The sequence below is a fragment of the Vanacampus margaritifer genome, chromosome 6 (assembly GCF_051991255.1).
Source record: "Vanacampus margaritifer isolate UIUO_Vmar chromosome 6, RoL_Vmar_1.0, whole genome shotgun sequence".
NCBI classification, from domain to species: Eukaryota; Metazoa; Chordata; class Actinopteri; order Syngnathiformes; family Syngnathidae; genus Vanacampus; species Vanacampus margaritifer.
This window is the reverse complement of record NC_135437.1, coordinates 8,175,587-8,188,962: the sequence shown is the minus strand read 5'-3', so window position 1 is coordinate 8,188,962 and position 13,376 is coordinate 8,175,587. Positions and strand designations below refer to the sequence as shown.

At 39.0% G+C, this 13,376-nt stretch overlaps 1 protein-coding gene across 1 annotated transcript in view; it reads left to right on the top strand.

Annotated features, from left to right (window-relative positions):
* Window positions 1-5,523: 5,523 nt before the first annotated feature.
* Window positions 5,524-13,376, top strand: part of mrpl23 (mitochondrial ribosomal protein L23) — a 48,398-nt gene continuing 40,545 nt past the window's right edge. The window contains exons 1-2 of the mRNA XM_077569584.1: window positions 5,524-5,668; window positions 6,580-6,702. Coding sequence (XP_077425710.1) covers window positions 5,652-5,668; window positions 6,580-6,702 — 140 coding nt within the window. The 5' untranslated portion in view covers window positions 5,524-5,651. The remainder of the gene's footprint in view (window positions 5,669-6,579; window positions 6,703-13,376) is intronic.

Genomic DNA, 13,376 nt, shown 5'->3' with positions numbered 1-13,376 from the left:
AGTTTAGTGAGTGGATAGTACTGGGCAGAATGCTTAGTCAGCATTCCAACAAAATGGCAGAGCTCAGAATCCCTCTTTGGGATTTCCTCTGTCTTTGTCACCAAACAGGTCGGACTTCTCTCTGAATAATTATAATGTCACCGATGATAATAATAATAAGAACCTCAGGGATTTCAATGCAATGTTAAAGGTCTTCCAACCAGATGTCCTAAGAGGTGCTGGCTGACATACCTTGAAGATCAGTTGATCTTGTCCCTGTTTATGTATGTCAGATCCCCCTCAGCTCCTAATCCATCACATAACTCTGTCAGTGGCAGGAGCACGGCATAATGCATTCATGCATGTGTGCCTGCTCAATTTCAACATGGGCATTGCAGCGGTCAGGCTCCTGGGTTAGAGGTCAAGCTTATGACTTCAACGGAACATCCACGGGAGGGGGGATGTCTGAATTTACACACCATCCGGCTCCAGCCCCCCCAGTTCCATCCCATGCAGTTATAAATAGGCCACAGACTGTTGAGTGGCATGCATCCACTCCCTTAGAGAGTGTGAACACGCTGCATGAAAAAAAAGAGGAAACAGTCCTGAACTGTCCGTATCTTCTACCACTTCATTTTGTGTTGATAAGAGAGGAGCAAGAGTAAAATGATGGTGAGTGAAAGGAAGTTTCACCTCCACTGTTACAATATTTAACTGTGCCCAAACATATAAACGTCACAATACCTACATTGTAATATGTAATATATAAAAAAAAATTACAACATATTTTAACAGTATATATATTGTGCTAGTGTGCATACTTTAAATAATGACATTACATTTTCCTAATTCACATTTTTTTAAAATCCAGAATGTCACATGCCATCAAAGTGTGTTTTCCCCACTTTTAGGTCAAAATTAGTATGTGACATAAATCTGTGACATAAGTAGTTTAAGTTTGACACCTATATGGTTTCTCATTTGCATGCAATAGCGTTTGAAAGGCAAAGGCTCCTCAAAAATCAAGCCAAATTTGAATTCTGCGTCGTGACGTACACTACTTTTTCTCAGTATATATTCATTATTAAAGAAACTGCCCACACCTACACACACCTACACAATAAATTCTGTAGCGTATATTTGACTCAATTTAGAGTAAATTTTATTATATTTAGAGTGGGACCAAATAGACTCAGTTTTAGAGTAATAGTTACTCTTGGAAGAGAGTAAAATAAATAATTGAAATAAATAAATAAAAGTCAATCAAGGGTTGAGAGATGAAGTCACAATGTTCAGTTTGGGAGACTGCCACACTACCACCTGAGTTATGCCCCTCCTACTGTTTGTTTATCTGCAAGAGGAAACCAAAAACTATATTTTTGGTCTCCTCTGCTTGGAGTTGGGAAGATTCCAGCTGACACGAGTGTTATACTAACACACAGTAGGAGCTGAGTGGCTCAGGGAGTAGATCGGCTGTCTCCCAAGATGAAGATTGTGAGTTTGTTCCTCAATCCTTGAGTGACTTTTATTTTTTTCCCCCAATTCTTTATTTTACTCTCTTCCAAGTGTAAATATTACTCTAAAACTGAGTCTATTTGGTCCCACTCTAAATAGAGTGAAACTTACGCTATATAATTTATTGTGTATTTTTTTTAATCAGTTAGTGTAATGCCTTTTATGTGCTATACGCATAAAGAAGTGTTCAGAATGATTGTTTTTTTGTATGACGTACTTATACAAACTGAATACTTACACTCATGTTTGTATGTATACACGCATGTCCTCCATTTTCAAGGCCATTTTGAAAATGATGTATTTTAATGGATCTGAATGTTATTGTCATGTAAACAAATTACCAAAATGACCCAACTTTATTATCTTTTACTCATGCAGGTGCACCTAATAATTGGTTTGTATACCCACTAGAATATTCAGTGTGGTTCGAAGAAATTGTGTGGTCGTCCCCATGAAGCCACACTTGTGTTGCTAAAACTGAATGGAGATCAACTGATGTGTTCATTGAGCGCTGATAGGAAACAAGCCTCAGTCATTGCCCCAAGAAACATCTGCTGCAGCTTGTCAACATAGAATAATGCAGTTGCTGCCAAAAATGATCATGAGCTCCCTTAGCACAGTTGTGCCCCAACGCTGTTTGTGGGGCACATAACATAACTGAAGTAAGAGCCTACTGTGTGCCAGACAGTAGGGGGGGGGGGGGGGGGGGGTTGTGCAGAGTGGTGGAGTGCAGGTTTTCCATATAGATTCATGATCGAGAAAGTTTTTCCATTGTATGATGTTTGTTTTGGTTTTGGATTTCCAATTTACTAGGATGTTGTTTTTTGTGCCATAGTTAAAGCTATGAGGAGAAGTTTGTTTATAGTGGATGTATCACTGAGTAAACAAAGTGAGGGGGATAGAGGGATGTGGCGGCCCATAAAAGCAGAGAGAGCAGTCATTTTGCCAAAATTTTTGTACCGGTCTATAGTGCCATATTGCAAGAATGTAAGTATCAGGGGTATTTTCAGTACAATTAATGCAGTTCTCCAAGGTAATTTGAGGAGCAGTTCCCATTAAAACATTTTTTTGTCTTGTGTAGTGAGTTCTGTGATGTATCTTTTATTATATAAGTTGAAGATTTGCATTGTGTAATATTATTAAAAAAACATAATTAAGTCCATAAATCCTACACCATACCAGTCCGTATATGTGTGGCCCGGGCTCCATGTTCTCCTCGCAAAATATGTTGAAATGAAAATTTTGGATAGGAAGAGTTAACTAGATACGTTTTGACTTATTACAGATACCTGTAACACATATTCAGTCTAGCAGTTAGATGTTAAAAAGGGCTGCCATATAATGCCGTCAGACTGCAGCTAAATTGAAAAAACATGATGTGTGCAGTATCTATTTGAGCTTGGACAACATATGAAAGTGTTTCATAAATGAAAACATCAGCTATACTGTGTCTCATTTCTTAAATTGTACCACGTTTGCCCGCAGTGTGAATGTAGCCAAGGATGCTCTATTCTAGCGGCAAAGTGGCTTCGGGGGAATCGCTCAAACAGGAGGGCTCCCTATTCCCTGCAATCTTTCCATCTACATGTCTGGATCTTTCATTTATAACTTCCTTTTTTTTCTCTACAGGATATTCAACACCAAAAACGTGTCCCCGGCTGCTTTTAAAATGGGAAATTTCCAAGCACCCACTCTTGGCCGCTCATCACTTATGTGGACCGGACTGTTTCCGTTGAGCCACCTCTCTCACTTTCTTCCTCTGTCCAATCACATAAACAGTCGCTTTACAATGCCCCAGACCTGAACCTTCATTCTGGTGCTCACTCTGACTATTCTCAATTACCAGTACCACACAGGATGTGTTTGCAGTGTGAGAGGCCGTATGTGTGTGCGTTTTAGGGGCGTCACATACCCTGCCCTTTATCAGGCCATTAAACACAATATGACACCTGCAATACTGATATCTCAGAAAAAAACATTTAAAATGGAAGCCAGTTTGAAAGTAAGGAGAGCAGCAGTCCCCTTACAGGTTTTTGTAACGGTTGACTATAACACTATGTAGCTTTGTGGACTGCGCAGTAAAGGTGAGTTATCTTAGTTCTACAGTAACTACTTTATTATATATTCATATAATTTACCATCACAGGTGTTTTATTAGCCCGGCGACCTACCAGGCTTTCTTTGCTTGGGTTTCCCAAAGGGTGGAAGTAACAGAGAAAGACAATTTGTTTGCCCAGTTGGAGAAGAACGGACAATGGGAGTAAGTGTAGTATAGATGACCATCGAAGGAGAAGTTAAAGAAAGGGGGAGTCCAGGGAGAGAACTGATAACATCAAGATGTGGACAGAGGTTGGAATAAATATGGCACGAGAGAATGCATGTGAGGGCCTGCAGTCTTGAGAAGATAATGGCACAACAGCACCAGAATCAGCATGACCAATGAAAACCTTCCTTAATGGAGGTAAAAATAAAAATAAAAATAAAAATAAAAATAAAAATAAAAATAAAAATAAAAATAAAAATAAAAATAAAAATAAAAATAAAAATAAAAATAAAAATAAAAATAAAAATAAAAATAAAAAAATAAACTGCTGACAACAAGCACTATGAAACATTAAAACAACCAAACAAAAAAACAAGTTATGTGGTTCAGCTGGACAGAATATATCAACGAATCTATGGTCTGCCAACCTTTACCATTTCCAACAAATCTAAATAATAAAGCTTCATACACATGCACATGCATTGGGATATTCCAATATCAGTTCACACCTCAAGAGAGTAAATAATTTGTTTAAAAATGTTCTATAATGATTTGACTAGCTGAAGACCAGGCCAGGTTGTACCTCGCACAAGCCTACTTAGTGATATAGCCTTGATTAAGTTTGCAACTACATTAAGAGAAACAATTAGCCTGTCACCTCAAATAGCAGCATGTGGTTTATTTTAAGGGGCCATTCCATTAAATGACATTTCAAGCGTCTTTTGTGAGAGAAGTGGAACAGAGTCTCCCTCTGCTGCCCCCTCTTTAGTTCTACATGTACTGAGTGATAATGTAATGAAGCGTATGTGCCAGTTGGAACGTTCCATCATGTTAACTATTTTTAATAAAACATGACCTCTGATCCTCACCATTCAGGGCATCACAGTAGCAAGTCTAAATTGAGTATCCAAAAATACACCATGTTTTATGATATCATCATGTGAATAGCAATTAATTGAAAAATGAATAAACAGGTACAAATGCCTCTGAAGGCAAAAAAATGGAACCAAGCACAGTAAAATATTAAGCACTACAATAAAGTACCGTACAAGAGTTATTCCAGAATTAAAGAACATGAACATCAAATATAACAGACAATTTTTTTTTAATTATTTTAAATTCGGAAATGTCATCTTTGTACTTGTAACAGTTCGTTTTATCACAACATGCTTTAAGTTTGGTTTTGACCAGCAGGCATAAACAGCAAACACAGCATGTACTTGAGCAAAAATTCTCATTATTTGCAACAATTTTACTGCAATTAGCGTAATAGTAGAATTAGATGTAAATTTCCTTATTTGTTAGTAAAGGACTTACTCAGCAGTATTTGTAAAATAGAATGTACTGTATGTATATGTACTTCAGGTTTCTCAGTACTAGATGGCTGCGCCAAACACAGCAAACATTCAACCATCCATCCATTTTCTTCACCGCTTGTCCTCACAAGGGTCGCATATTCAATAATATTTCGTAATAGAGTTTACTATTGATAGTTTAGTTGGACGAATGATCGGTAATTTCCTGCTTTTCTTGAAAACACAAACAAAAATTGTAAGATAAATGCAGTTTTTCAAAAATGTTGGGTCCCATAAATATTTATTTAAATATAATAATAATATAATAAATATAAATATATGATTTATCACACACTGTAACCACGACGTTGTACCCAAGCAAATGTTCAAACTCAGACAGAGGTAATGTCAGCTGGCCTTGGCGGAGGTAAAAGCATTACAACGTTGCAATTTGGTGTTACCCAATGCGCCTGTGCAGATTGGTGCGCATGCGCAGTGTTTGTTCCCGGAAGTACGCGCACATGTCCTGCTGACAACCTTGGAAAGACTACAAAACAACTACTTGACAAGCCTATGTAACACAACAAACCACAACGACTATGGCTGTCAGACTAATGTAAGTTATCGCGTTCTATATACGTCTTATATATGTATTTAGGAAAAACAAGCGCACATACAATCATCTGACACAGTTTTAGCTCACGAATGTCTCCATCTCGAGCAGTAGGTGATTTATGAAGCTCGCATCAGCATCTTAAATATTTTCAAGATTGCCGTTCAACTTAACCCATCCGCTGTCGTGTTTTTGTGTTGTATTTGTATGTTGTAAAAAGTCGCGTATGATGATCGAATCTTAACTGCGTTTTACAACATGACTGTCACTTAGGTTATCTTGCTATGCTAAAAACAAGCAAGAGAAGCGGCTGTGCTGTGGTTACAATGACATACACAACACAGTGAAGATACACTCATCTGTTGCTAAATTGATTAGAAAAAAAAGTTGCCCCAAACGGTAAAAAGTTTATCTTGCTTGCAAATAATCTGTTGCTTTAGAATCTTTTGTTCCATTTCTGTGCCATTTTGCAGAACTTGTACTACGCTTTACCTTCAACTACATGGGCCACCACCCAAGAAGTTTTCAAGAAAATGTATTTAAAATATATTTATAAAAAACAAAAAAACGCATGTAACATTAGTTCGCCATCACTCACTTGTGAATCGTGAGGCTAAAGGAGACGTAGTAACAGGACTGAGACCCACCTCCCGTCCAAACCGCCTCCCATCCCCACTGCCTGAGTCCACCCACCCAGCTAGATTTCAAATCTGTGGGAAACACTGAAAAATCCATTCATCCATCCATCTATCCAGTTTTCTATCCCACCAATCCTCATTAGGGTCGCGGATGATGACTGACTAGGCCAGAAGTGGTATACATCCTAGATTTGTCCTTGGCCAATCGCAGCAATTAAAAAGTAAATTTTCCATTACAGGAACCTTTTAAAATAGTTGACATTGTTCTCTTTGCAGACATCCTTTCTACCAGCTGGGTAACCCACAGCTGAGATTTTTCAGACCAAACTGGTTCTTGACACTGGTGAGGCCTGGAAAAGAGCAGCCTCCTGACACTGTCCAGTTTCGCATCCCAATGGAGTAAGTCTTATACTTTTGCAGAGATCATTTCGTATGGCTACATGTTTGTGTGTGTGTGTGTATATGCACACTCCCACTCATTTCTTAGTTTTGTTTAGATGAGTTAGCTGAAGAAGCTTTAACTTTAACGGGGCACACCGATTTAATGAAAGATGCTTTATGGGGTGTACCGTGATGAAGATTCAGCTTGTTCAATAGTAGTTGACTTAAAAAGCACCAAACGATGAGCAGCGCTTTGTGAAATGAAAGCGGCGCCCACACAAACATCCTTTGCAAAATGAATACCCTACAGTTTGTAGTGTACAAACACCACAGAGTGGGTTCTAACTGGTGATTGTAGGAGATTGTATTACACTAGCTGTTGAGTAATAACAAACAAACAAAAACATATATACTGTATCATAGCATTTGCTGGACAGTTGGCTTGTGGTCGTGCATTCGCATTGTGTTCCTGTCTCCAAGCTTTGCCAGCTACACTTTGCAGTACAGTAATTACGTAAAATATTTGTATTCTTTTTTTAGTTTAAAGCAACCCCAAACTTTAGACAGCTTTTTTATTTTAGTTTCACGTTATTAAAATTACAGCTCTAAAATGACCTTTTTTGAAATATTTGGGTACATCAAAACAACATTTCCCCCCCATTGAACACAATCTACTTAATTTTTAATCAAAATATAGAATATTTGGTACAGAAGAAGCATGTACAATGTTAAATAAATAAATACATACATAAATGTTATCATTCTTCTTCTGTTTAAATTCTTACATCACAGTGTCCAATCTCTGGTGAGCTATTTTTAAGAACAGGCACTTGGACTACTCATTCTGTCCGTGGGGCTAACTAGTACCTGCTGACACCAATTTTTAAAACGTATGTTTTAGGACAAAGCACGTTAATCAACAGAGCAAAATTTGAAAAAATCGATTTGCTTCCTCTCTCCTCCTCTATGCGTAACTGCTCCCCCCTTCCTTCCCTGCCCAGTGAGAAGGAGGGGGGGGGATAGGAGGCAATTAACTTCAGAGAGGCAGCTCGTTTGGCAACTCTTTAAGCAGCCAATCACATCGTGTCCTGCTTAGAATTCCCCTCCAAAAAAGAAAAAAAGAGCTAATTACCAGTGACTGTCACTATTGGTGGTTATTGAAACCTTAAACTTCCAAACTATTAATTGACTCATGCCTAATACATATTATACTCTCTCTCAAGTCAGCGAGGCTCCAACACACACCCTAATGAGGATACGCGATACAAATGGTTGGATTGATTGCTTTCAGTTCAGTTTGATTTTTGCCACTCCTTCATAACATGACATAAGTGATTCAAGGTGACGATACATCGAAAACAGGTCCAGGACCATGTTTCTCATACATTGATAACCAACACAACCTTAAAAGCATCACAATCTAAGGAAGAAACCTCAAAAAAAGTATTTTGTAAATCAAAACTACTATGTAAATATGTGTGAATAACTGAATAGCGCAATGAAATGGTTTCACACTTAAAGCCAAGACTGTTTTGACATAAACTGCAGTTCACATCATGGCCACAAGATGGTATAACAACCTTAATAACAGAAGTCAGATGCATCAGCCAGCTGTCCAGAATTCTTTCAGCGCCTTTTGGTCCTCTTTATTGAGCTGTGTTGCAATGATGACTTGTGAATGGCTAACACGGGCAGTATAGTGGAAGCTTCAAAACTATTTATTTGGCTGTCCGACTGTCTGCCAGATGTCACACTTTTGTCACGTTTAGGCGCCAACGTCAACAGAGTGAAGGAACGCAAAATGTTATTATTGCTCATTCTCCAAAACCCATGTCCTTTGGAATATGATATACAGACCTTGACTTAGCTCACCTGATTTCCCAAATGAATGATCCATTTTTAATTCTAACTCTGCATTCCAAACTTACAGTACCTTGTACTTTTCATTCATTTGGGTATGCTAAAAAATGTAATGCAAAATTTCCGAAATGGATCCACTCTTCATAGCGGTTAGCAAGTTTGCTTGTAATTTTAGTAGCTGTAGACTGCAATGAACATGTTTGTAAGTCATACTGTGTGTACCGTGTGTGTGTGTGTCCACTAGTTTACTAGCATGAAGGCATCACAACAAGCTATCTTTCCTCTTCTGTTTTTAAACACGTTTACTGATTGAATCATCCAACTCATGTCTTGGGAGTGTGGTAGATTTGCAAAGCAACATATTGCAATGTTACTGTATGTCATGAAATACAACCGAAGATTATGTTGTTATCAAGTACATTCTGATTACCTCTGTGAGCCAAGGTCACTGAGGTTAGCAGAACTGAGAGGTCTGAAGCCTGTGCTGGGGAGAAAAATAGAAGATTAAGACTGGTCTCTGGTGGGTTTTTGACTGTAATCTGTTCATCCAGGTGCTTGGCCTCCTACTAATGTGACTCTTGTCTCTTGTCTGCCGAATTCCAAGAATGCTTATATAATTTTGTGTGTGTGTGCGTGCGCGCACCAGGTGGACACAAATGTGTTTGTGTATCCTCATGATGTAAATCACTGGAATTTGGAGAAAGGCTTGGCAAAAAGGTGTGTGAAACATGTGATACACAATACAAAACTTGGCCCACGTTGAATTATTGATGGAAGCATGACCAAATGTGATCAGCTCTCGCTGTATCGGAATCAGGTTTATGTGTAAACGTGCAGTGCTTGCAGCCTTGACATACGTACATGGTGTTAGAGTAAGGTGACCAAACGTCCTTTTTTTGCCCAGACATGTCCTCTAGGGGCGGCGTGGCTCAGTGGTAGAGTGATCAATCCCAGGCCATTGTTACCAGGTCAAAGTATCAATGAGCAAGATACAGAACCCCCAGTTTATGCTTATGATGCTTCGTCATCAGTAGGTGAATGAGTAGTCAAAAGTATAAAGCGCTTTGAGGACAAGGAGGAAAAGCGCTATATAAGTGAAGTACCATTTACCATTTGCCAATGTTTTACATCCGTTTTTTTGGGGGTGGGGATTCATGAAAATATGGGAGGCGGAGTGTTAGCCCGACTGGTAGACGGTGGACTGTTCCCAAGTCGATGGTGAGGGATGTAGAGGGGAAAAAAAAGACTGGTTTTGTGTTTGCGTTAGTGCTGTCAAAGTTAAAGCATTGATTAATCACCAAAAATTATCGCATTAAAGGAGCATAACGCAAGTTACCGAGTTTTTGCAGATTTGCGACCCCTCTGGCGAAAAGCGGAATGGTAGCCAACGATGTGCACGCGCCCAGAGGCGTGCACGAGTTCTCCGGTACGAGCAAACCTACAAAATTGAACAAACGTCAACATGGAGCGCAACACCTTTTTCATAGGCTTTATCGGGTGCGCCAACCCCCGAACATAAAGAATAAAACACAAGTCGGCTTTGCATGACACTTACAATTGGTTTACAGCATGCAACCTCTTAGCATGCAGGCATTCACTATGCAAAATGCCCGAGTGCGGACACATTAGTTAGTGACCGTGCGGTAGTTTTATTCTGCATTGCTCATCACAAATAGACCCTATCGCATTTTCGTGATGAAGTCTTAGCTAGCTGTGCGTCCCATTTCATCCCCAAGGTAGCTCTTAGGTCTCTCCACCTGATGAACGCCGCTCCTATATTTATCCGCGTCCTTCCGCGACGCTGGTCCGAGTATTTTTTTGTCGCACCAGACAGGACTTTCCTCTTCTGTGTCTTGTATGGAGTCTCTACAAGTGATTGGGACTTGTTGGTTGCAGGCCCCTTTAAATCCATTTTGAATTAGCTGTCCGTGAAGTTGCGTGAACTATTGCCAGAGCTACCGGGGACAATAGCGAGAGAGAGAGTGTGCGTGTGCCTTACGTCACGCTCAGGTAGAAACCTTAAGTTCCATGCCCGAAACACTCATAATTATTTGACTCTATAGGAAAATAGGGGCATCATTGTGCCACAATAGTGCCTTTTGTCCATTGTAAACTTTTTGAAACGTGTGGGTGTCGTGCACCTTTAATCATGTATTAACGCAGATTAATCACACTATTAATTTTAATCGCAGATGATATGTTTAGCTTGACAGCGGATGCTTATGTTAAAGGTAGCACAGGTTGTGTTGAGCAATAAACATAACTACATGCATTAAAGTAAGACATGCGCTTAACATTCAAAATATTTGTTCATGTCAAAATATTTGGGTCTTTTTTTCATTTTAAATTGGGTGGTTAAATTGTGTTAAATTAACTGATTCAAAAAGGAGGAGGATGAGAGTGCAGTGTATCAAAAAAATGTTGAAGACATCCTCATAACATTAAATATAGAAAGAATTAAAGGGACAGTAATGTAAAAAGTCAACTTTTTGGAGCTTTTAGCTAGGTCATTCTGCTCTCCAAGCACTAGCTCCCCCCAACCCGAGAAAACGAGCAGGTGCTCACTCTATGACATCATTAGGTGCGGAACCACCCCCACACCACCTCTTTGGACTAAACACATGGCCACTTTCTCTGAGACCTTCATGCTCACAGGATAGTGATTAAAAGTAGCTTTTATCAGTAAACATTCCGTCCAAATGAATTCAATTTCAAAGCAACCAATTATCCTTTACATTTGCAATGCCAATCGGCCATCTTAAATTCACAGGTTCCGTGGCTGACACCTGTTTAAACTACAAGTAAAATTTCTGCGCTGTTGAACCTACCAGAACGAATGGTGTAGTGGTTAGTGCGTTTGCCCTGTAAGTAGAAGGTCCTGGGTTCGTGTCCCACTCAGGCTTGTTTTTTTTCTTTTTCTTTTCTTTCTTTCCCTCTCTCTCTCCTTCCCTCTCCTCCCCTCCTCCTCCATTACGATTTCTTGCCGGAAGGAGCAGTTTGTTTCAAATGTTTGTTGAAGAATTCAATATCCATTCAATTTCCACATTAAAAGACGACACCATTCAGTGGACTGCTCAAACGCAGCTCTCCAGAGTTTTGTGGGTGGTGCGCGCAGCAGCCGGCTTAGGATGAGAGGGGCACGGCAACCACGCAGGGAGAGGCGGGGTATTACTGAACCTGGCATTTTACTTTCGTGTTAGAAAAATAGCCAGCAAAAATTTCATAAAAAATTTAATCGACATGGTGTCAAAGGTAAGATTTAATCATTATATGCCTATAGTTAACTGTGGAAGGGCTTAAAATATCAAGATATAATACTTTGAAAACATAACAGGTGCTCTTCAACTAATGTTACATGCGGTATATCCTGTCGCGACAACTTTTTGTTTTTAATTATATTTGTATTAAATTTTCTTGAAATCTACTTGGGTGGCCCGCCCAAGTTTTAACATGTTGTGGGAAACACTGACATTCATATACACACACAAAAGCATCAGATAGACAGATAGTAAATGACACATCAAATATCAATTCCAACTTTTTTATGAGTTATGATGTCAATGAAAGCTGTAGTAAGCTCTAATGCTGAACAGCTGTTAGTGAGAAGCGGTAATCTTGGTGTTCTCAGGTATTTAGCACAATGTAGCCTTTGTTTCAAAAGCGCTTTCACACCTTCACAGAAAACTTGAACTCATAGGGATGTTTCTCCGAAGGTGCTACTTGTGAGAAAAAGAAAAAAAAAGTCTTAACTACTCTCACCACTCTCTCTCCCTCTATGTGATCCATTTATATTAGGGATGACCCGAAATGAAAATGTTTGGCTGAAACCGAAAAGGAAAAATGCTTGGCCGAAAACCGAAACGCCGGAAAAAATTATGCAAATTTTTTACTACCATTGCATTGATTATAATTAATTACAATTATAACACTATTATAAAATATTTATTTAGCACTGGCAAAGCACAATATAAATTGAAATGTAATGGTACATTAAACATCAAATGAGGGTTGAGCATTTTCTGGCGGTGCGATTGCACTTAATAGTCAATGTAGTTTAGACAGGCGGGCACGGATGCGTGCGGCGGGATACTAGGTGAAATCGGCACATTTCACATATTCACCAATGTTTAAAAATAAATAAATACATTTGTTCGCACCAGCTAATCTGCTTCGGAAACGGACTGCAAAGTCACACACAGCGTCCTGTACAGGTCTGTCGCCACCCGGAGATAGCGGTAAGTGTTTCCGTGTTTAAAACTGTTGATAGCAATAGTAATAGCAATAGTGCTAGCATTAGCTAAAGTATTTAGCACAGCCACCGGGACGCTGGTGAAAAAGTGTGAAAGCGTTCAAACGGCTCTTATAAAAAAATAAGATAAATCGTCCCGCTTAAATGTTGTACACCAAGCGACGCCCCTCTCCTCCAGTGTGCGTCAGTTGGCCAAAAATGTGAGGATTTTACCTATTTTAAGCATGTTTTATTACAAGAAGAAGCATGCATGTTAATTATGGGTAATTTTGTTATTTAGTTTTTAAGGGGGTATTTATCCACTGGATCAGCATTTACCCCCCAAAAAACCTTAATCAAGCATGACTTCTCATGCAATGCATATTTTTTTATTTTCATGACTATTTATATTGCAAATTCTCACTGAAGGCATCAAAACTGTGAAAGAACACATGTGGAGTTATGTACTTAAAAAAAGGTGAAATAATTGAAAACTCGTTTTATTTTCTATTTTTTTTCCCCAGTCACAATCACTCTTTGCTCTGATGATTTTTTTTTTTTGCACACTCTTGGCATTTCCTTGATGACCTTCAAGAGTTGTCAC